The sequence below is a fragment of the Dermochelys coriacea genome, chromosome 10 (assembly GCF_009764565.3).
Source record: "Dermochelys coriacea isolate rDerCor1 chromosome 10, rDerCor1.pri.v4, whole genome shotgun sequence".
In the NCBI taxonomy this organism is placed as follows: Eukaryota; Metazoa; Chordata; order Testudines; family Dermochelyidae; genus Dermochelys; species Dermochelys coriacea.
Window position 1 is genome coordinate 8,009,327 of NC_050077.1, and position 24,582 is coordinate 8,033,908.

The 24,582-nt window shown below is 46.2% G+C and overlaps 1 protein-coding gene across 3 annotated transcripts; it reads left to right on the forward strand.

Annotated features, from left to right (window-relative positions):
* Positions 1-6,441: 6,441 nt before the first annotated feature.
* On the forward strand, positions 6,442-24,196 carry FLCN (folliculin). 3 transcript variants are annotated; one of them, XM_043493632.1, is made up of 12 exons: positions 6,442-6,662; positions 8,182-8,460; positions 9,411-9,557; positions 11,420-11,641; positions 12,869-13,029; positions 13,881-13,972; positions 14,971-15,164; positions 18,100-18,213; positions 18,981-19,104; positions 20,491-20,622; positions 21,601-21,706; positions 22,622-24,196. In XM_043493632.1, exons 2-12 carry the CDS (start codon positions 8,212-8,214, stop codon positions 22,821-22,823), a joined length of 1,743 nt encoding a protein of 580 aa, XP_043349567.1. In that variant the 5' UTR covers positions 6,442-6,662; positions 8,182-8,211; the 3' UTR covers positions 22,824-24,196. The 3 variants fall into 3 exon arrangements, with proteins under 3 accessions (XP_043349567.1, XP_038276413.1, XP_043349566.1); XM_038420485.2 differs by lacking the exon at positions 6,442-6,662 and adding an exon at positions 6,730-6,950 and having other exon boundaries at positions 8,181-8,460; XM_043493631.1 differs by lacking the exon at positions 6,442-6,662 and adding an exon at positions 6,975-7,077.
* The last annotated feature ends 386 nt before the right edge of the window (positions 24,197-24,582 follow it).

Below are 24,582 nucleotides of genomic sequence, written 5' to 3' on the forward strand. Positions count from 1 at the left end.
TGGTTTGAATGTTGCTGTTTCTGTAGCAGTCCTTTTTCCTCTCCTACAAAATTTGTTTAAAGTGTTTGTTCAGGGAAGAATACAAACAGGTATGGGTCACTTATACAAGACAATTATTCATTATTTGAAAGCATTTTGAACTCAGTTTGCTCTATAAATACAGATTTATTTATCATATGTATAGAAAAAATAATTTACTTTATTTAAGAGTAACAATTTTTGTAAACTTACATTCTGTCCCTACCCAATCCAGATGTCTATTAGGTGATTAACTATAAACCCTCTTCATCCCAAAAGGCTGAGAATATTACCAAAGCATTCCAGTGCTGGTATGGAATTAGAATGTAGCATTAGCTGGCTCTGCTGTAGAGCGCAAAAGGCTGTAGGGTCCTCTGTATATGACAACTATTTATTTTATGCCAGTAATTTAAAAACCAGTGGTAGGATGAATGTCCTTCAATATTAATGCAATATTCTTGCAATCAGATGAAAATTTCTAGAGCTAAACAAAAGGGTATTTAAAATCTGGATTTTGTGGGGCAAGACAGAGGTGAAGTCCAGTTTGCATTGAAAAGAACTCTAGTGGCTCAAGACTACACAGCCTGACATAAAGGAGCTTTTAAAACAGCCTGGAACTTGGCTGTATGTGAATTCAGTTTAAGTACAAAAGGTACTATAGAGCTCCTGTTGAGGCTTACCTCTCTGTGGCACTTTTAATACACTACTAATATAAAAGCAGATATGTCCTATGGAGGTAACATATGCTGGAATAGTGTTCTGCAATTTGAAATCCAAGGATTCATTTCAACCATTGACGCTTTGTTGAATTATTTAAGTAGTTTACTCATTGAATCAACAGGTTGGCTGTTAGTTTTGTAGTTTTAGTATATCTGAAACTTCTCACTGTTAACAGAGCACTTTTGAAACAGTTGCTGTCACTGCTGCCCTCCTGCTATCAGACATAAACATGTCACTGATTCAGATTTTTCAGAATTGCTCAGCATCCCACAGTCCCCACTTAGGTATCTCCATGGGAGCTGCTGAGTGCTGAGTACCACTGAAGGCCCTCTTCCACGCGAGACTACTGTGGAGCTATAGAGCACCTGTGCTTTCAACGCCAATATTGAGAACTGCCTTTAAAGAGCTCTAAATCTAGAAGAGCCTTCTTTGACAGAGCTATGCCCTCTCCAGTAAAAGGAAAAATGATGCCCAAGCTTGTCTGTAGCTGGTGTACGAGTGTTGTTTAAAACTATTACCCTAAACAGCCTGCTCCATTATTTTGTATGTCTACCCAGCAAAAAGCAAAAAAAACCACAAACAGACCCTACAACAGTGAATCTCAGAGCCCAGGTCTATAGGTTCGAGCTCATGCTACAGAGCAAAAATAGTTGTCTAGACGTTCCAGCTTGAGCTGTGAAATCCACCCCCCTTAGCAGGCTTCAACAGCCCAAGCCAGAACATCTGCACAGCTATTTTTAGCATGGGACCCAGTCTGTATACCTGGGCTCTGAGACTCACTGCAGCAGGGTATATTTTTTTCTAGTATAAACACATTCTTGGATGTGCTGCTTCCCATCGTGGAACAGCTTCTATACTGAAGGCAGCTTTCACACCTAACCTTACAGCAAGTCCTTGTTTCATACGTTGCCTTGCCACACTTGTAATTAGTAAAGATTTGTGATTTTAAGTCTTAGACTCAGATTTTTAAAGACATTTGGACATGACGGCGCTCATCCTTGCAATGCCTAAACTGAGCTAGGAGCCTACATCTCATTTTGAAAAGGGCTTTATGCACTTGAATCCAAATGGGATCTGGGCTTCTAAATTGAACACTGCTACACCTAAATATTTTTACAAAGCTGGGCCTTGCTCCTTCTCTCCTATTTAATCCTGCAGCGATTTTAAATGCTGAATGTGCCATCCTGTTTGGTGCTCTAGAAATATCTTAAATAAAAGATTGGTAGCACTGCAGGTTCAAGTGAGAAGCTGGGTTGTGAAAGAGTCCTTCATTATGTGCAGTCACCACACAACAGATACAGAAAATGACTAAGTACAAACTACAGCTTATACAAACATATGAAAAGGCCTCCTTTCACATAGAAGAATCATTAAAAACATGGCATAGGAAGTGAATATAATCAAAGCATTTTAATAGTTTAAAAACCCCCATCAACCTTCATCTAAGTGATAGTTCAACTACACAATTTTAAGCTGTTCCTATTTGTGCTTTTGTGGACTTGTCTCAAATAACTGTCAACAAACTACTTAGCTTAATATAGTACCACTGAGCAAACTAGTGTTAGTCATGCCGTTGATTTGATACAGCTGCTTGTTAACAGTTGTATAATTTGCATTTTTTGTCCTCGTGCTGGTCAGATAAGCGACATGAACAAGTTTAAAGGGTGGTGTAAACACACCTATAAAATTTCCAAGTTATATAGTCCTTGTTTTATGCTATAGTATTCTAGTGTTCTAAATGTTTAAAAGATGTGTTGAGATATTTAAAGCCAGCTGACAGGTTTAGCCACACAATTCTCATTGGAACAGACAGAAATTGTGTGGATAAATCCTCTAGTTGGCTTTGAAAATTGTAATCAAGATCTCCCAGCTCATTAGAGCTTACCATCTAACATGAGCCATAGTGCCCCAAGACGGGTGCAGTTGGAAGGGCTGAAGTAGGACAAGAGTGACAACAGGCTAGAGTGACTCAGTTCTGGCATCTGTACATCTTCTGGGACTGTTGCAAATAACGTTTTGTAGGTTTTCAACAAATTAACTCCTTGCATTGCTTTCATCTGACCTGGTCATTGAAAGGTGCAGAACAGTTCAGACCCCAGTGAGGGACTGGAAGCTTTGCCACCACTTAAGCCTTCTGGATTTAAATACTATTTTAGGGGAAAACATATGATTCAATTTAACATTGCATGTTACGCGCAACTGACTTTAAAATCTCAAAAATCCTGTGGCCCCAATCTTCATGTCATAAGTGCCCACAAGATGCGTCCACAAACTGTTAGATGCATGTACAATGAAATAAATCTAGTACATACTTAGGTGCATCTAGTTTGCAACTGTACTTCAATTTGTGGAGGGTAAGCTATACCCTTCCTTAAAACAACTTGCAACTACAGTTTCTAGCCACAGGGTGGGGCCTTTAATTCAGATGTTTTACAGAGGTTGAGAAAGGGCCAGAAGTTGCTTCTGGATATCTTCCGATAATATTAGTGCCATTTTTAAGGAGCATTGCAGCATAATCAGGTCACTGAGCTTTTCACACACACAGTATACTTGCCATTGCTCCAGGTGCTGCTGCCTGACTAAAATTGCTTCTTTCGGCACACCTCTCCCCTCCTTTTAGTAGGCTACAATTGTGACTCATTTCTTGTGTTGTCATAGGTTATCTGTATAACTTAGGAAATGTGGTTTGCTGCATGGCCAGAATGGCTGAGAAGGTTAGTCCTGAGAAGTTGTTTAAATGTAGTATTGAAAAATAAAGATCACAAACAGAAGTGTAACTCTTTTAAGTTTGTCTTACATATACTACGCCTGCCCTATAATAGTGAGATGTTAGCTGAGGCTTCGAATTGGCTACATTACAGCTTTTGGGTTTTTCCGCCACATTTTTTAGCAACGTTAACCCTGTCCAAGAGCTGTAATCGTGTCTAGAGTGACATTATACAGCTTCCAATGCATTGTGCTTTAGTCAGGAGTTTGTATAGTGATTGGCAAAGGTTCAAAGTTCATGCTGCATCTCTAGTAGAAATGGAAGATGCTTGGTGAACGGGCATTTGCTTATGGGGGGTGTAGGGAGTTCCTACGCCTTCCTCTCAAACTTCTGGAGCAGGCCACTGTTGGAGGCAGGATGCTGAATTTGATGGACCTCAGTTCTGAACCAGAATGGAAATTTCTATGTTTGGCGTATGTGAAGTTTTATGTGGTGGTTTTATATGTAAAGGCTTGGAACATTGGTTATCAGCACTAGCCTGTGTTGCATAATCCTCAATGGGAGCATTCGGCTGGGTGCATAATGTAGTAAAATCTCATTCCATGGGCAAGGTAGTGATTGACAGGTACAGGGAGTGTCATTTGGTTCAAAAACATCTACAGAATCATAATTTCAATGGTGTCACCAGCTGCGGCAAGATGAGGGGACTTGCTCTTTGCACCCTCCCCTCCCATTTTCAGGTCCTTCAGTTGGGTTTCTGTGAACATCATATTGTTCAAAAGCCCTTCTCCCACAAAGGCAATGACACCAAACATGACAAGGCTAGATCAATTATGTAGATATATATTTGAGAAAATGTTTTAAAATCAACTGTTTTTAATTATAGTTTAACACAGGGATGCATTGTTTATATTAAAAACAAAACCAAACCCACTGATCTTCGAAAATCCTAGGGAGGTTTGTATTAACTTCTACATGTCAAGGCTATGATGTAGCCATGTCAGTCCCAGGATATTAGAGAGACAAGGTGGGCGAGATAATATCTTTTATTGGACTAATTTCTGCTGATGAGAGAGACAAGCTTTTGAGCTTACACAGACCTCTTCAGGTTTAGGAAAGGTGCTGAGAGTATCATCTAAATAAAAGATCAAATAGATAAATATCAGTGTCCTCTCTCTCTCTCTCAAGGGCACCACTGTTAGACATATCACACTGATCCTTATCCATCCCACACTCACACATCTCCAATAAGGCAGGCTGCTGGAAAGGTGAGCATCTGGTCTTTGGCATAAGCATTGTGGGACTGATGTAGGAGTGAATAGTATTTCATACGTAACTGGTGTGGTCAGTACATTCTCCAAGCCCATGCATGGGCACATCCATGCCTAATAGCATAGGTTTAGTTCTGGATGCACTCGATCATCCTGGAGCCATTCCATTGCTTAATAATTTGCCTCCTTGATAGCAAGTGAAAAGGTACCCCTTGACAATTTTTCTCCATTTGTCTGCTTCTTGGAAAATATTGACAAGTGTCACAATGTTGGTCTTCAAATGGTGAATTTGGCATATGAATGCCTCCAGTACACATATGACCTCATCAGTTACTGTCTCAGAGGTTCCAAGTGAAGAGAGGATCTTCAGAGTCTGAATTAGGTGCCTTCTAGTAAGATTATTTCGTCTTTCCAGCTAAATTCCAGTAGTATCACAGCTTGAAGGGGCATGGGTATCTTGCAGTGCAGTGGCTTTCAATGGTCTGAGTGATAGGAATATATCTCTGGAATGTACAGCGATTCTGTTCCCCAGCAGCAGCCACAAAAACAGAATTGAATTGAGTAGAATCTCACAGACAGCATTAGAACAGCTTGTCTTATGCAAAAATCCAGAGCGCAGTAGCATCTCTCTCTGTTGCATTGATGGCATGCAAGATAATTTTCCTGTCAGCCCCATGCAGCTGGCCCTGGGGACAACCGGAGCAGCAGTCCCCAGTGGTGGCGGGAGCAACCACAGCTCGGCAACACTGGCCCTGGTGCCCCTCTCCCCCAGCAGCGGCCTTGGGGGCTGCCGGACCAGCTGCTGCTACTGGCCCAGTCCCCCCACTCCTGAGCAGCAGCCCGCCAGAATGCCCCCTGAACAGTCCCTCCCACTCCTCCGAGCAGCACCCCCCCCAGCTCCCCTCCAGCAGTGGTCCCCCAAGATTTAGTCAGGGTATTTGCACTATAAGTCATAGACAGGTCACAGGCTGTAAATTTTTGTTTATTGCCTGTGACCTGTCCATAGCTTTTATTAAAAATACCCATGACTAAATCGTAGCCTTAATGATGGGAAATCGACTTGAAATACTCCTTCCATTTACAGTAACCTGTAACATTCCGAAAATTAACCAGGTATCATGTTCTTGTGCCTTAATTAATACAGTTGGTCAACAGTCACCCTTTAACTGCGTGAGGGCTGCATGTTTGAGGTGCCTGGGTCAAAGTATAATGTTAAAAAAAAGTTTTTTTAAGACACTTTCGTGATTGTTTTTAAACAACTGTTCTAGGTTGGGCAGGGCGGGTACCCTGGTGTTCGTGGGCCAGGATACCCCATTTGTCTTCACCCATTTCTTCACCCTTCCCAGGGCCCTTGGGTTCGACCCCCCCCCCCGCCTTGGACCTTCCTGTAGCACCAACATTTCCTCCAACCAGGAGGCCCCAGAGCCGGGAGGGGTAGTGGGTCCCCCCCCATCCTGCAGCAGCACTGGGCACTTGTTAGTCTCTAAGGTGCCACAAGTCCTCCTTTTCTTTTTGCAAATACAGACTCACACGGCTGCTACTCTGAAACATGGGCACTAGGAGTCTCTAGATTTTTACCAACAAATTATATTCCCCTCCCCCCCCCAGCCACATCTTGCCCCAGCATTGCACCCAGGACCTCCCAGCCTGATCTGCGCAGCGCCCCCCTCTGGGCAACCCTGGGATTGGCCCCGCCCAGCGCAGCCCCTCCCACACGCACGAGTTGTGTATCCCAGGCCCGCCCTGGCGGAGTGTACCATCTCCCTGCTGCTGTGGGGCGACGCTACCCAAGAGCCCAGAGCTCGGCTGTTGCTCCCTCACCCCAGCCCGGTCGTTGGCTGACTCGGCCCCCGTCTTTGCTCTGCCCCGCCTAGCGCAAAAAGACACAGGGCCCTGGCTTCACAGAACCAAGCCCCCGCCCGAAGAAATGGTTCAGACCACTGCCTGTGAGTCGGGATGGCCTCGGACTGAACCACTGACCTGTGCTGGGGGGGGGCGAATAGAGGGGCCGCGGCTGGAAACACGGGAGCAGGAGGGAGACCGAGAAGTGCCACAGTCTGCCCGCGCCGCCCCGCTCCCACTGCCGACCCCGCTTCCAGCCGGGCGAGCGCGCCTGGTGTAGGCCAGGCAGCGGGATCGCTTCCCCCCCCCGCGGGGGTGGCGTTGGTTCGGGCCGTCAGTCAGTGTCAGGCGCCCTGAGGCACGGGGCGGGAGGGGGCTCGGAGAAGCTGCCGGTGAGTGTCCAGACCCCTCCCCCCTCGCTGGGGGTCTCTGGGCGGGGGGCCAGGCCGGAGCCTCCCCACCGCTGCCGCGGGGAGGGAGTCGGGCCGGGTCCGGTCCGGTCCGGTCCGGTCCTAGCTGGTGGGGGCAGGTGCCCCAGGGGGGGAATCGGGCCAGGTCTCTGCTGGGGGGCAGGTGTCCCCGGGGGGGGGGATCGGGCCAGGTCTCTGCTGGGGGGCAGGTGTCCCCGGGGGGGGGATCGGGCCAGGTCTCTGCTGGGGGGCAGGTGCCCCAGGGGGGGATCGGGCCAGGTCTCTGCTGGGGGGCAGGTGTCCCCGGGGGGGGGATCGGGCCAGGTCTCTGCTAGGGGGCAGGTGTCCCCGGGGGGGGATCGGGCCAGGTCTCTGCTGGGGGGCAGGTGTCCCCGGGGGGGGATCGGGCCAGGTCTCTGCTAGGGGGCAGGTGCCCCCGGGGGGGATCGGGCCAGGTCTCTGCTGGGGGGCAGGTGCCCCCGGGGGGGGATCGGGCCAGGTCTCTGCTGGGGGGCAGGTGTCCCCGGGGGGGGATCGGGCCAGGTCTCTGCTGGGGGGCAGGTGTCCCCGGGGGGGGGATCGGGCCAGGTCTCTGCTAGGGGGCAGGTGTCCCCGGGGGGGGGATCGGGCCAGGTCTCTGCTAGGGGGCAGGTGTCCCCGGGGGGGGGATCGGGCCAGGTGTTAGCGGGGGCAGATGGGGTCAGGCAGGTTCCGGGGGGGAGGGTAGGTCAAGCCAGGTCCCAGCAGGGGGCAGAGAGGTGCCCCTATGTGGGGAGTTGGGGGTCAGGCTAGGGAACAGGTGCCCCATGAGTAGCCCAGACTTGTTCCCTTGACACAAAAGTCAGGTACGGGGGGGGGGAGAGCTGATCTCCCCTCTCGTCCTTAGAAGTGTCCCTGCAGGTCTGGGTTGAGGCAGGGGGCAGCATGGGGAGCCCCCCTGGGTTGGACCCTCCACTGCCTTGGATCTTCCTAGTGCCCAGGCCGGAGAACCCTGCACTAGACTCGCCCATTTGCCTAACGAGAAAAGGGCCCCGCTGAGATCTGTGACTTGTAGCTTGCGTGACCCCTTCGGAAGTGACCTGGCCGCAGAGCTGAACCAGACTCCGAGCGTCTCCCGAGTGGAAAGATCAGGGCTGGTCCTGATCGGAATGGGGGGGATGTTTTGGTTTCTGTTTATTAGACTGATGTTGGGTCCTTCCTCCTGCACCTGCAGGGGAGCTGAGGAGCCGGCTAAGCTATCACTATGAACGCCATCGTTGCCCTCTGTCATTTCTGTGAGCTCCATGGCCCTCGCACCCTCTTTTGTACAGAGGTGCTGCATTCGCCGCTTCCTCAAGGCGCAGGGAATGGAGACAGCCCTGGGCAAAGTGAGCAAGCAGAAGACGAAGAAGGGGGCATTCAGATGAGCAGCAGGATCCGCTCACACAGCCCAGCGGAAGGTGCTAGCGCTGATTCTAGTAGCCCGGGGCCAAAGAAGTCAGATATGTGTGAGGTGAGCATATGGCCATCCTGTGTCTTTTGCTGAACTAATGGGCTTTGGGATTCTCAGTGAAGGGTCATGTTATTGTTTGGGAGAAAAAATAGTGCACAGAAAATGGTTTATACTTGCACTGTGCCAGTAACAATGAAGTGAGCTGTAGCTCACGAAAGCTTATGCTCTAATAAATTTGTTAGTCTCTAAGGTGCCACAAGTACTCCTTTTCTTTTTGCGAATACAGACTAACACGGCTGCTACTCTGAAACCAGTAACAACAAAGGAGCCCGAAACCCTTCTAAACTCTAGATTAGATTATAATCGTTTTGCCCACAACTGACGTGCAGCCATCTCTGTAGTTAAAGCCTAACCATTGATTAACAGCCGCAACACTTATGCAAAAGTATAAAACAGGAAATGGAAAAAATTCTGTATCTAGTTAAAATTGTAGGGAAAATGTATTCACCCATGTATCCGTCCATCCGTCCGTTCCCATTGGAGCTCTTCCACTTAACTTCTGGTACCTTTTTTATTAAGCTATTCCTAGTGTGCTTTGTGTCTCTCAAGTGGTGACAGATTTCAGTATGTCAGTGGATTCATGGTTGCTTCCACCAATAGCTGAATTTGGCCAGAGGTGTAGCCAACATCAAATACAAAATCCAGGGAGGGAGGGAGTTGTGAAAGAGGCTGTAGGAAAGGAAGGATGGTCCAGTGGTTAGGACTTGGGAAACCTGGATTCAAGTCCCTGCTGTGCAACAGACTTCCTGACCATGAGTGAGTCACTCAGCCTCTCAGTGCCTCAGTTCCCGGTCTGTAAATACTTTCCGATCTCCCCGAGGTGTTATGAGGATATCTATGCTGAAGATTGTTAGTCATTCAGGTGCTATGGTAATGAGGCCTACATATAAGTACATAAGATAGTTGTGTCCTACTTTACTATAGGATTTTCCTTTTCTTTCTGTGGTCAGGGTTGCCGCTCTCTTGCAGCAGGACACCCTGGATATGTCAGCCATGATTCAGAGACATCAATCAAATATGTCAGCCACCAGCACCCAAACCATCCGCAGCTGTTTAGCATTGTGCGTCAGGCCTGTGTCCGCAGCCTAAGTTGTGAGGTAAGTGATATGAAATGCAGGAAGAAAATCTGTGTATAGACTCTGGGAGGGGGCTGAGGATTGGGGTGCAGGAGGGGGTTTGGGGTGCTTGCTCTGGGAGGGGGCTCAGAGCAGGGTTTGGGGTGCAGGAGGGAGTTTGGGGTGCTGACTCCGGAAGGGGGCTCAGGGTTGGGGGTTGGAGTGCGGCCTCCCGCCAGGCAGCACTTACCTCTGGTGGCACAACGAGGCTAAGGCAGGCTTCCTTCCTAATCCGGCCCCATACAGCTCCTGGAAGGGGCCAGTGTGCCCCGTGGCCCCTGGGGGGTGGGCAGGAGGCATGTGGCTCTGTGCGCTGTTCCTCTCTGCAAGCACCGCCCCTGCAGCTCTTCCGGCCAATGGGAGCTGCAGGGCGGTGCTTGCAGGCAGGAGCAGCGTGCGGCGGGAGACCCCTACTCCCCACACCCATTGCCGTGGGGCTGCGCTGGCCTCTTCCGGGAGCGGCATAGGGTTGGAGTAGGTAGGGAGTCTGCCTTAGCAACACACGCTGCGCCACCGGAGATCGCAATCGACTGGTCAGGCCTAGAGGATCTCCCAGTCGATTGCGATCAGTTGGCGACCACTGAACTACACAGAGCTCTTTTTCTTGTCTGGGAAAGGTACTCAAAAGTGTCACAGCTAAATATAAAGGTGGAACAGATTAGTTACCATGGATGCTAAAACACTTACGCTAGAGAGCATTTGAGGTGATCAGATGATGAAAATTAAAAATTAATTCATCATAGCTCTGAAATGACTGAAACTTTATATAAAATCCTTTCAGGCCTTCTTTATGCATCAGAAAGGGCAGAGTCCAGTATTTTTTCTTTTGCAGTCACTTTTAAAAATTTCTGCCAAATGCTGAGACCTAGTGTCTTGCCTTGCCTTCTGTCTCCAACCCCTTCCTGTGGCTATGGAGGGGGCTGACATCACCCCAACACTCTGCCCCAGCCCGGTGCCCCCTCCCAGAGCCAGCACCCCATACCCCCCTGCACCCCAACACTCTGCTCCAGGCTCAGCCCAGAGCCTGCACCTCCTCCCCAAACCCCCGCCCCAGCCCAGTGAAAGTGAGTGAGGGTGCGGGAGCACGAGCAACAGGGGCTGGGGGGGGGGAAATGGAGTGAGCGGGGCAGGGCTTTTGGTAGATCCTGTGTTGCCCTTAGATTCAAAAAGTGCTCTTGGGCATAAAAAGGTTGGAGACCACTGGTGTAGTTTGAAGGCTTGTCTCTTTCACCCACAGAAGTTGGTCCAGTAAGAGAGATTACCTCACCCACCTTGTCCCTCTCTCATCTGATCTGTTACTGGAGAGAACCTTTGCTAACTTTGGGATGCCTACTTTTCACCTGAAGCAAAGGCACTTGTGATCTCAGAGCTGTGTTTTCACTTTCTTGTATTTATTTTACTTATTTACTTATTTATTTTACTTATTTATTTCCAAAATAAGCCACCTCGATTGTAATGTTTCAGGCTGTTGCTTCGTATTGGTAACTGTTGGTTTTGACTTTTGTAGACTGATAAAGTACAGCCTCTTACAAAAGGAGGGCAAGCCTTACAGAAGTTGAGATTGCCCCAGCTCACTTCATCAATTTTTCTGTATTCAGCAGAATACAGAGGCATTCTTAAGTTCCAATTAACCTGAAGGTTGTGCCAGGTACATGGGGCAGCAGCGGAGATGTTCGGCTCCGTCTATCAGTCCTTCTGTGTTGGGTGGCACTCCTGAAAGGGCTGCCCATGCCTCAGCAGGCAATATTCTAACAAGTAGGAAAGCTCTGCTTGAAGAGTTCGACGTAATTTCAGTTAAGTGATGTGCTCAGCCAATGTGTTCTATCATGTCCATTTCCCACCAGGTCTGCCCGGGACGTGAAGGCCCTATCTTCTTTGGGGATGAACAGCATGGCTTTGTGTTCAGCCACACCTTCTTCATCAAAGACAGCCTGGCGCGTGGCTTCCAGCGCTGGTACAGCATCATCACTATTATGATGGACCGGATCTATCTCATCAACTCCTGGCCTTTCCTGCTGGGGAAGATCCGAGGCATCATTGATGAGCTTCAGGGAAAAGCACTCAAGGTGGGTCAGCTCAAGAGAGAACACAAATACGGGTGAGAGAAAGAAGGTTAAGTGGGATGGGTGTGTTTGGGAGAGAAGTAAAGAGTAATGTACGCAACTAGAGCTGTAAGGGAAATTTAGGTGGTCATATTGGGATTAAGGGGCACATAGGGATGGACCCATGCTGTGGATGCCTCAGGAGGGAAGACAGACATCTTCTCCATCCCATCTCTTTTGTTGCCTGTAAGCAGGGGTTGAACTGTGGGAGGGGGGAGAGAGGAATTGTGGTATACCTCCAAGCTCTTCCCACAAAATAAACTCGCCCCATGTGAGACATTGGAATGAAGGCCACTCATGGTGGATTGTGCAGATGTTCAAAATCTGATTGTGCAGCACTCAAACTCTGCTTGGTTCCTTCTTGGTGGGGCTTAACTGTGCCTAGAGTCTCTGCTAGGTTTCTTGGGCTTGGCTGCTTTCAGATTGGGGCGGGCAAAATAGCTCCCAAATACCACCCACTTGTGGCACCAAAGTGTGGTGTCTCCCACAGGAAATTGGGCAGATCTGCTCTTCTCTCTTTCTCACATGAGGAGTGAAATAATGTAAATGTTAACGTTACCTGTCATCACTGGGTATCTGAGATAATGCCTCTTGGAAATGAATGGGGCAGTTCACACCCCACAGAGCTATAGTAAATTTTCTAAATCACTTAGGTGCTTTAGGCTCCCAAGTCCAACTTTCAAAAGTGCCTAAGTCCCATTGAAAATCAGTGGGACAAGGTGCTTTTGAAAATTGTATCCCCAGTCACTGCATACTTAGTCATTTCTGCATCCGTTTCACTCTGTTTTGAGGTTTCCTCACAACCATAAATGTTAGAGACTTACTTTTATTTTTTTCCATTTGTTTCTTTCTTTTAAAGCTGAGATTCTGGAGAATAAGAGAGCAGCTTGAGAGAGGTGCCAGTATGGCAAACTGCCATATACCAGCCCAATCAAGTCTTGTCTGTAATAATGTCATTCTTTCTCCATCTTTCCTGGATCTAAGGGGAAAATTTTCAATTTGTCCATCCTTCTGGTGGGAAAAGAGGCACAGAGCAATGGACCAAGAATTGCCAGCTTGATTCTGTAGCTGATGGGAAATAGTGTTTTATTCTGCGTTATAAGGTGCATCTGCCTAGTTGTTCTACTGTGTCATATTTAATAAAAAATGTCTCTTCTGTTGTCCTCTAACTGTCTTTATTTTGTAACTCAGGTGTTTGAAGCTGAGCAGTATGGCTGCCCGCAGCGAGCCCAGCGCATGAATACGGCCTTCACCCCCTTTTTGCACCAGAGGAATGGTAATGCAGCTCGTTCCCTAACATCGCTGACCAACGATGAGAACCTGTGGGCATGTCTGCACACCTCCTTTGCTTGGTAATGCCCTCTGTGTCTCCGGGGTCTATGTCACCTGTTGAAATAACAGAGAGATTTCCCAGCATCCTAGAATAGCAGGGAGCATCTAAGTTGTTTATATTCCAGTACTATGTGGGGCTCTATCCCCAAGCCCTGAGTTAGCAGGGACTGGGCATGCTGATGCAGCAGCCTGCTTGGTCCCTTTCTTTTCCTATTGCTCTACAGCAGACGTTCCAGTGACTCAGGAGCAGCACTGACGGGCTGCGGTAGGAACCATGTTGATCAGCCTGTCTGATCTAGAGGGAGGGGCTCTGCAAAGCATCAGACAAAAGTGCAAGGAGGAAATAGAGCTCTTCTTTCCCACCCCACCCTGCACCTAACTTTTGACAGTAGTAACTCTGTTGTGTTGAACAGTCTAATTCTGCCATGCCCTGGTACCTTGTACTGTACCTTGTAGAGTATAAGATGTTTTACCCTGCCAAATGGGTGTGCGTTAGTGAAATTTCACAGCATGCTATGCCAATGCCAGATTCAGACATCAGACTCCTCTGGAGAGGTGCTGTGGAGAGTGGCGTATTCCTGGAGATGAGATGGTTTTGGGTTTTTTTAGGAGGGGTGTAATAGTATGTTACTGGAGCATGCCAGCCTTTCTTTCCAATGCCGTTGGGTGTCCCAGTCCATTGTGAAAATTTTAGTAGTTACAACATGGGGAATTGAAGGCCTGCTCAAATGAGCCACATCTCAGTGACAGCCTGATTCTTGGTAAGCTTACTTTGCCAGGTTTCATGCTGACAGCTCTGCCCCCAGCAAACAGGCTTGATGAATGCTGATTTTTTTTTTTCCCCCTCCCCTCTCTCTCCCCACTTCACCAGGCTTTTGAAAGCCTGTGGCAGCCGACTCACTGAGAAGCTTCTGGAGGGAGCTCCCACAGAGGATACCCTAGTTCAGATGGAAAAACTTGCAGGTGAGTCTCCAAGCTTCTGGAGCAGGGAGAGCATTTCAGAATGCTTTGGATGGAGAAACTGTGAACTTCTGCTCATTACATCCCCAGTATAAGTATTGTTTGCCTCTGTCATCCTGTGATACAACTTGCCTAATGACTCATGTCCTCCCGTGTGGAAAGAAATCTGATGTGAAAATAAGACCTGTGGAGGTTTAAAGTCTCCCTGTGTGCATTCATTATTTGCATATTGGCCTCGCATTTCCATGATATTTGTACCTTTTAGCTGGCATGTACCTCACACTGTGTCTGGCCGGCCAAGAGAGGTTACCATTGCATGACATGAGGCTTTCCTCTTTCTTACTATTTCACAAACTTCCTAAATATATAGAAACATGGATTTCCCACATTGAATTAGTTCATCAGTCCATCTACTCGAGTATCTTCATAGCCTGCCTCAAGGAGCAGCTGGTCCCTTCAAAGGAAGGATACAGAAAGCTCCAGATTTCAGAGTAGCAGCCGTGTTAGTCTGTATTCGCAAAAAGAAAAGGAGTACTTGTGGCACCTTAGAGACTAACAAATTTATTAGAGCATAAGCTTTCGTGAGCTACAGCTCATTTGCAAATGCATCCGATGAAGTGAGCTGTAGCTCACGAAAGCTTATGCTCTAATAAATTTGTTAGTCTCTAAGGTGCCACAAGTACTCCTTTTCTTTTTGAGAAAGCTCCAGAGTGTATTTGGCCAATTGTGCAGTGTTCTATCTGGGTGAAAACTTACTTCCTGACTCTGGTGATCATTTTATGCCCCGAAGCATGAGGTTTGATTACTTATTACCATAGCTTACATAATAAGCTGCAAATACTACTGTCATGTAAAGGCCTACCCATTTCTCCCCTCCCTCCCAAAATTGGCCATAGTGAGTCAAGTGTGAAACGATACTAGATGATGTTCAGAAGTTGAGCTCTGGGGCAGTTGTTGTATCTGGAGGGAACATAACAAATGATCTTTCTCTTCTCTTGGAGACCTGAAAGAAGAGTCAGAAGGCTGGGATGGCTCAGAGGGAGAAGAAGAGAAGTCTTCTGCCCAGCCAGATGTTGTAGAAGGGCGGGAGCTAACTAAATGCCCAACAGATGCATCTCTGATGTCTGATTGCAGCAGCTGGAATGTAGCTCCCAGAAGGCTGTCAGTCTTCCGGTCCCTCAGGCATATGAGACAGGTAGGAAAAGAGGACTGGAGCCTTTAGCTGGGTGCTTTCTGACCTATGTGCCGGCAAAGCCTTTATTCAGAAGAGAATGGCTACTTACTGCCATGTTTTGTATTTTACACACACACGCTTTTCTCCTGGGGTCTAAACTCAGTTTTTCTTTCTTGGTACCTCTTTCACCTACTTCTGAATGTCAGCAATGCTGCTCAAAGAGGAGTCAGCAAAGAACTTGAAAACCGTCTGGCATCTGAAGCATGTGGGGAGGGTCACGATTATAAGGTGAACTGCATCTCTAACTCCTCTTGGTCTGAGTGCTCCCACTCTAGGTCTCCGGCATCTAGCCGTCACTTGTCTTTCAGGGAGGAATTGCACAATTCTCTCACAGATCAGGCCCTGAGTTGCAGTCCCCTATGCATGATTTACTTCAGCAGGCCTGATTTATGTCCAGCCCCTGCACTTCCCTGTTCCCTCTGAGAGCCATGACAGTGGTTTAATACAGCAACAAACCAACCTCTTTAGAGCAAAGTATTCTTTAGTTAAAACAAAAGCATTTAAGAGAAAACCCCTCTGAAAAATTATAAAGCAAACTGTAGGCATGTCTAGCTTTTCCCTAAGGCTTCCCTGAATCTGGGAAGCCCTGATTTCTTTAGATCCCCCGCCCCCCGAGTCTCTGTCTGTCAGCATGTCTCCTTGAGAGAGCCTCTTGAATGTTTTAGATTTTTTGTCTCTAGCCTCCCAGCCTGGCAAGACAAGGCTCACAACTCGTTGGAGACAGGATCCTCAAAGCTCACAGCTTGGCCCTTTGTCTTCCAGGCATGTGCTTAGTGCTGCTTGTCTAGGACTATTGTAGGGCTTTCCTGTTTGTGCTTCCACAGCCCCCTCTTAAGGTAGATCAATACCTTTGTAGAAGAGATTCTAATAACCCTCCATAGTTGTACAGAATCTTTAGTTCACTGATCAGGTCACTTACAATGGTATGAATATTGTTTGTAGATTAACACACAGCTCTCCACACCTGTCAAAGTTGGCAAACAGGGCAATGGTAATGGGGGTTAGGCATTTTCATCCCTGGACCAGTAGTGTGAACACACCACAGGTCAGTAGTGACTGAAAGTTGTTGTCATGTATTGACAGTTTGGCCTGTAATGAAGTGTTAGGTCTCAGTCCTGTTCCAAATGAGCAAGTGTCTGTCTTGCCCAAACCACCAGCGCAGTTGGCATGGATTGGCCCACTTGTTGGCAGCCTCAGCTGAGAGACCAAGGAGTGAGTGAATGTCCCTGGGAACTGAGCTGTTCTCTTACCTGTAGTTAGAACTGAATTCAGTCCTAGCTTGTGGACAGGAGTGTTAGCAGGGAAGTATGCGCTCTTGTGCTTGCTCTGAGACAGAGCTGAAGTCCTGCTGTGATTATTGGGCCTATAAATTGACCCTAGCTGTGAGTGCAACAGCAAAAAGTGAGTGAAAGTTTATAAAATGTTGCAATAACCTATAACACCAAATGTTGGTGGGAAAAGGGGCAAAAGGGAGACTCAGTCCAAACCAAAGGCTGACTGATATAATTCAAGGACTGTGTTAAAATGTGCCTGGCAAAGTGTGGGAGCAGAAATCAATGGACCAAAATTGGTGTGTCAGAAATTAGTCCTAATAGATGAACAAAATAATGAGGGGATTGGCTGTTCCACCCATTGCTTCTTTGGGGCTCTTAAAAAGAAAGATGTTTGGGGGGAAATTAGCAGAAGAAAAAGCTGTCTGACAACTATCACTGCAGTCAGTTTTACCAGCATGGCTGCCACCATCTCCTGGGATCCCCGTATCTACCATAACACCACTGGGCCATCTGTGTTCTGGTCCCAAAAGATCTGGCCAGAGTGGGCCAGAGAGAGGAACGTAGATGCCATCATCACTTCCACTGGCTCCAGCTGACTCCCAAACACCCCCTGGGGTGTGAGACTTTTTCTCCACTCACTCCTTGTGTGTCCTTTTTGCTTTCTATCTCATTTCTTTTCTTTCCTATTCCTTTCCTTTTGCATTCAGCTTAGCCCAGCTAAGACTGCAATACTGCTATCAGCCTGTGACCAGAAAGGCAAATAAAAGCAAACAGTCCGATGCTGGTACCAGTTTTCCAGGTCTCCGAGTGGCTGATAAGACTGTGTGCTGTGCCTATTGTTTTCCAGCAGTGAGATTGCAAGTGAAAGTCAACACCAGAGATGGAAGCTGCATTTTCTAGCTGTGTTGTTCTCGTCTTTCCATTTTGTATGGGTTTCTCTTGTTTTGTCGTCTAGGAAACAAAAGGAGACTTTGACAACAGCAGTAACAACTCCAGCCTATTTCAACTAACTTTTTCTCTCTCTCTCTCTCCCTCCCCCCCACCCCGTGCAAAAGACAGTTATCACCATCTTTAATACTAGCTGAAAGACTGTCAAACAAGGGTTTTTTTCCCCTTCTAAAGGCTCTTTGCAATGAAAGAGAACAATGGCTGTTATTAAAATAAACCTTACTTAACACTTTACATTTCAAGTCCTTTAACTATTTTCCTTTTTTTCTGTATCTTTAACGAAGGTTAAAAATGACTTTAATCGTGTGTTTGGTATGGCATTAAGCAGGTTGAGGTCTCTGTATACCAAACTCTGAACCTTGTTTCCAACTGTTTAATGTTGGACAGAGACAGAATCATATTAACACCTTTAACTCTTTGAGCCCATATATTCCATCTAAATTAATACAAGAGCCCCAACATGCGTTCAGTCTGGCATCTTTCACCAACACTAAAATACATATTTAAACTTGTGCTGTATGCAGATCGACTTAATGGTAATAGTTCACTAGCATTTCCAATAGGTAATCGGTAACATGCCAGGAAGGCTACTTTGCAAACATGCTTGTGATGGACTAAAGTGGTGAAGGAAAGTAGTAAAATATCCAAGTAAACTCCAGATTATCTTGTTTCAGGTCCTGGGGGCATCAGCTTTCCGTATGCTGGCGTGGCACGTATTAATGGGGAACCAGGTCATCTGGAAAGCACGAGATGCAGATCTCGTCCAATCTGCCTTTGACATCCTACGGGTAAGAACTTGTTTCTTCGTCTCCCTGTTGCATCTTCTTGCATAGTTGTTTAATAGTTTAGGCCCTCAAATTGACCTGCCTCTTAAAATATAATCTGGTGGGGAATGTGCTCTGAATTCTAATAGAGTTTTAAACAAAAAATACTGTTTTGTTACCAAAACCTTACATTAAAAAACCCCAACACCTCTATCGTTTATGTGGGGTCTGCGATAATTAGTGTCTTGCTACTTTTTTCAGACTAGCAGCCATGTTAGTCTGTATTCGCAAAAAGAAAAGGAGTACTTGTGGCACCTTAGAGGCTAACAAATTTATTAGAGCATAAGCTTTTGTGAGCTACAGCTCACTTCATCGGATGCATTTGGTGGAAAAAAAGTCTTGCTACTGTGTAACAACCAGCAGCAAGAGAACCGAAATAATCAGACTTCTTCTCAGCAGTGGAGAAAACATCACTGTGTAGAACTGAAAAAGAGGGTACTACCTCTCTTATTCCAAGGGTTTCTAGGAGACTTTTTCCCCTTTGAAGGCTCCATATTGCAGCCTCTAAGCCAAGGAGGGCTGGGAGTGATTCCCTGCTCAGCATCATATTGACCGAAGGGAGTCTTTCAAGCCAGATGAGGTACTTCCGTCTCCCAGAGTTGGCGCAAGCTGCATTAGCAGCCGTCCAAGGTGCCACTAGCCTGACAAGTGAGACAGAAACTTGGACGTGAACTGGGCCTATATCTATTTAGTTCTAAAGTTTCTCTTGCCATGTTTGTTTCCTTCCACAGACCATGCTGCCTGTAGGCTGTGTTCGGATTATCCCCTACAGTGACCGCTATGAGGAGGCATATCGGTGTAACTTCCTGGGGCTCAGCCCCCATGTGCATATCCCACCCCACATACTGTCATCTGGTAAGAGCCTGCTCCTGAACCAGCTCCTCTCCCTGTTGCCCATGTTAAAGAAAATACCTTGTGAAGGCAAAGAGTTGGCAACTAAAGCCCAGCATCCTTGAATGAGCTAGAACCAGTGCCCCTTTATGCTGTTTTCCAGGTGACCTTACCCATTCTGTTGCTGAGGGACATTGCATGATCATTGCTTGCAGTGGGCTCAATGACTAGAAATCCCAGTTCCTGGTTAATAAGAGGCTAATACTGCTGTATATGGAGCAAACACTGCAGCCTGCCAGAGCGGCACTCAGATTATATGCACACATACAAATCTATGACAATCTGCTGTGTGTGGCGGATTTGTGTGAGATATTAACCTAGAGGTGTTTTAAACTTTGTCCATCTGAGGGCCATGTCAGCCTTTCTGAATGGGGATCCTAAACAAATACAGCAACAGTATGGGCCCAATCCAGTTCCCACTCAAGTCAAATGGAGTCTTTCCATTGGCCTCAATGGAAGTTTGATCAGAGCCTTAGTGAGCAAATGGTTTAGATGGAGAATGTTGTAGATGTTAGACAGTAAAGTCGTAGCCAGAGCTGGGTGTTAGGAATTCATTTATAGTAAAACTTTTACAGCGGCGGCGCAGGTGTTTGCTATTATATTTCCAAGATTTATTAAGTTAACATCAGCAAGCCAGGATCTCCCCAGCCAATTCTTTTAGGGCTCATAGGTGCAAGTTATCTGGACCTGCTGATTTTAAAAATGCTTACCCTAAGTAGATGTTTAACATCGTCCTTTGTTACTAATGGACAGGAAAGTACTTTATCATCCCCATAGGATGCGAGTATATCATCCTGCTTCTTTCCGAATACAAAACGGAAATATGTATTGAATGCTTCTGCCTTTTTTGCATCATTAACAATTTTACCATTTTCATCTAGTAATGGGCTTATGCCATTGAAAGGATTTCTTTTGTTCCTAATATAGTTTAAAAACTTCTTATTGTCCTTAGCCCTGCCAGCTATTTCCCCTCGATGTCTTTAGCTTTTTTACATTTCATAATTTCTAATTTTATATTGATTGCTGTCTAGATTCCTTTTTTTTGATTTGTTATATTTCTAATTGCTGCCTTCACTTAGTCAGTGAACCAAATGGGCTTTTAGCCAAAGTTGTCCCCTTTCTTGAATGTGGAATCATGTTTTTTTTGGCCATCTAATAAATTCTTCTCAAAGAACTCCCAATTTTCATTCACATTTTTGCAGTCTAAACTTTTCCTCCTGATCAATTTCACTCACAATTTCCCTCCACTTTGAGGAAATTAGCCCTTCTGAAGCACAGAGTTTTACATTTTTTGATATGTTATTTTTCATATAGATTGGTTTTAATGTGCTGGGGGGTTTATCACGCTAGAATTTGCTGTCCTTGTGGAAGTCCGCACTGCCACCCGGTGCAGCCTCTACCCAGTCCTGTTTGATGATGAGCAGCCCCTCAGCAAGTACGAGTTTGTGGTCACCAGTGGGAGCCCTGTGGCAGCAGACCGAGGTGGGTGCTTTGGAAAGGTGGAACTCTGTCAGGAGATTCCTATGCAACTGTGGCTGGAATAGAATCTCTGTCTGTAGCTGTTAGCATTCATTCATCAGCATCTGGCTGTGTGGGCTTATTCTTGTGTTCTGGCTGCTAAGAAAGTCTGTATGCAAGGCCACGTCAGTACACAAATATGGTCTTAGAGAACTTGATATTCTCTAGATAACAGCATTTCAACAGCCTGCTTAATTAGATAGGATTTGCCATACAACTCAGCAGTTTGTCTAATATTCTTCAGAGAAGAGGAAGCATCTTGTATAACTCACGTGGCCTACAATAATGTATCTAGGGAGATACCTTCCTGATCCATGTTGAACACTCTGTGCTCTGAAACTTGTCAGTTCCCTGACCTCATGTGAGTGTACTCTAATCTGCTAGTCAGCTAGATGATAATGATAAAGTTATCTTGCTCCAGTGTCTGATACTGACTTCCTGGGACTGAACTACAAGGACTAAATTCAGCTTTACCTTGTTTAAAAAAATGTGCCTGATGCTCCCATGCTGAGAGCTTAATTTTACCTACAAATTCCGCTTTCCAAGTGGGCCCAGTCGTTTGGACTGGGTATGACCCCAAGGCACCTATGTAGACAGCGCATTCAGTGTTTTCAGAGCAGTCCATTTTTAATTTAGAAGAGCTATTTTCATAGGCTGTAAGAGGAGGCACAAGACTGATCCCCTCTTTCCTCTCACCACCCCTTTAAGGACGTGGGTGTAAGAGAACTAAAATAGGGACTTCTCACGCACTGCAGAAGAAGACCTTACTGCATTCCAGAAGCTGCTGCAGGTCCCCAGCTATGGTTGGAGGATCCTATTAGCATATGTACAGCTGTAGTCTACTGAGCCTTAGACAAGCGTAGGTATCCCATGTTAACTGCTGATAAAGGCAATCTGTAGTTCGTGTTGTTCCTCTTGTGACCCTTCTCCCTGTGCTTGCAGTTGGCCCTACAATCCTGAACAAGATCGAAGCTGCTCTGACTAACCAGAACCTTTCTGTAGACGTTGTGGATCAGTGCCTTGTCTGCCTGAAGGAGGAGTGGATGAAGTAAGAGGCAACTGCTTTGGTTTTTGTGAAACAGCTTTAGATATTTGTTAATTTAATCCCATCAAGATTTTCCAAAGGGTTTTCTGGAGACAGTGGTGGGATAAACAATTTACATATTCATCACTCTATACACGACCAGTTAGTAGCCAGTTGACCTTTGACGTTAGTTTTGAGCCCCACTCTCTGGAGAGCAGTATGATCTGGTGATCTGAGCCCTAGTTCTAATCCTAGCTTTGATACTAGCTCCCTCTGTGGCCTTGGGCAAGTCTTTTTTAATCTCTGTGCCTCAATCTCCCCATTTGTAATGCTTGCCTACAAGGCAAATCTTGCTTACCTTACAAAAGTGTCAGGAGGATTCAAGAGCTGTCTCCATCTTCAGAGCACTTTGCAAATGTATATTGGGCTGTGAATGTCCACTAAGATCTACAGCAGGTAACTGCCAAATAGATAACATAGTGCTGTCCACCGGTGCTGCATGTAAAGGCACAAGTGGTTACAATGGAAGACCAAACAATTGGGTGAAATAATTCATGGCACTAGTGTGGTTTTAGCCTGATTTGAAAGCTAGGAGGGAGTTGGATGTGCACATTCTGTGGGAGGCTCTTCCAAGTGTGCAGGGTGGCATGGAGGAAGGCATAAAGGCTAAAATGGGAAAGGAGACCAAGGGAAAATTCAGAACTGCTAAATATTATCAGGGCTGGAAATGGCTAATAATTATGTCCAGTTCCTTTTTCCAAATCTCTGAGCACAAGAGGAGCTCCTTTGGGATGTTCCTTTTGATGCTGTATTTGCATCTTGTTGCACAGAATAGGATATTGGGTACGAAAGAGAAACTTGCAGTGCTGCCTATGCCTGTATCTCAAACATAATGTGTCCTAATGAATCTCTAGTGACAGGAATTTTTTGTTTCTGCAGTAAAGTGAAAGTCCTCTTTAAATTCACCAAAGTGGACAGTCGACCCAAGGAGGACACTCAAAAACTGCTGAGCATTCTGGGGGCAGCTGAGGAAGACAATGTCAAGCTCCTCAAGTACTGGATGACTGGCCTGAGCAAAACATACAAGTCGCACCTGATGTCGACAGTCCGCAGCCCAACTTCTTCAGAGTCTCGGAACTAACCAGGAATGCCTAGCCTCACTTGCTGCCTTCGAATACATGCAAGGAACCGAGAGAGTTTTCTTTGAGCCTTCAGCACGTGCATCATGTGAATAGTGAAACACCATTGAACCTCTTTCTGCCCTCAGACTAACTCTAAGAGTTCTAGTTTTAGTCTTTTGAATTGCTGTGAGACTGTGCTCCTCAGAATGCATGCAATTAGGGCTGCTCTCTGCCTCCCAGTAGGGCTGCAACTCCACTCTGAACCTAGCCTGCAAATTGAATCTAATTCAGTGTAACTCAAGGAACCAGAGTAAACCAGTCAGTGCCCTTGTGCCAGCCTTAACACTAACGGGGTGACAGTAGAACTCCTGCAACCCTGGACTTTATCTTGGATGTTGCCATAAAGTGACATCTTGATGCTTGGGACTCTAGAGACAAATAAACCATTTGTACATAATATCTCTGTAGGTCCCACTTAACATCTCCATAGGTTAGAAGAGCAAAGAAGCAAGAAAAAATCTTAGGCCATGTGACTGGGGTTACTACATCCTAACCTTAGTTATGGATCACTCCTATTATTACTTCGTGCTCAGTAGATTTGGCTGGATCTGAAGAACTTCATGACTTGCGCTACTACCAAGAATTGCAGGAGGACTCTGATTTGATTTATGTCATTCCATCATCTTAATATCCTAACTTTAAAACTACACTTTAGGTTTGGTCCAGAAATCTGCTACTGTCCAAAATTGTAAGCGACACAGGGATCGTCTCAAAGCACACACTGAATGATGATGTGTAGGCAAAGTTCCTTTTTATTTTTTGCTTAAGGATGTAAGACTTCAAGCACAGAGGGTACTTTATCCTGGACAAGCTCTTCTTACCTTTCTCCTTCCCTCAGAAGTGCTCTACTGCTCTCTGTATCCTAATGTTCCAGCTAGTGTGTAGTTACGCAGGAAACAGTCAGTTTACAGACTCTCCCTCACTGTGAAACCCTGAAGTAGCCAGTTTGAAGTCCTAATAGTCTGCCAATACCATGGGAAGGAGAGCATGCACCAGAAGAGCAGCACCATCTGTGCATCTTTTAGCTACTGACTTTGGCTCTTAGTGAACATCTTACTGTAAAGGAATTACTGTATTTCTAATTTTATCCTAGGTTATTGTTGGAAAGCTTGACAGGACGATAGAAATTACAACTAAAAAAGGCAAAGGAAGCGAGTTGTAATCCCCTTGACCCAATGTGTTCGCATTTTAACAAGAACCAGAGCTGATATTCAGACCTGTCTGCAGGTACAGTTTTTATGTATATTTAGTCCACGGGTATTTTTTGTCAATAACGTCTGTAAAAATGGCAACAAGAATTAAAGCTCAATCAGAGCTATTTTTGTAAAATGGAGAGCACCTGATTTGTCTTGGTGTTTAAGTATTTTAAAACTGGACTGGACACAAGAGCTGCAATTTAACCACGGGACTTCTCTTGCACTGGTTCCCAGGGTTTGGACTGCAGAACGTTGTACATCTTTTTGTTTCTTAGATTCTGCTTCGTGTTCGTAAGAAAGAGTTAGTCCCAATTGGCTTTAATCCCAAACAACTGATTTGTCAGCTCAGAGGTTCTGGACTATGCACGGGGGTCCCAGGAAGCTGACACAGCCAGGGTGTACCCAACCCAGTGGAGAGACCATTATCCTGTTACTTCAGAAGCTGCCCAGCTTAATTAGCTTTAAGGTTCACCATAAACATGCCGCAAATGCAAGAATTTTCACATAAGCAATGTTCTTGCAG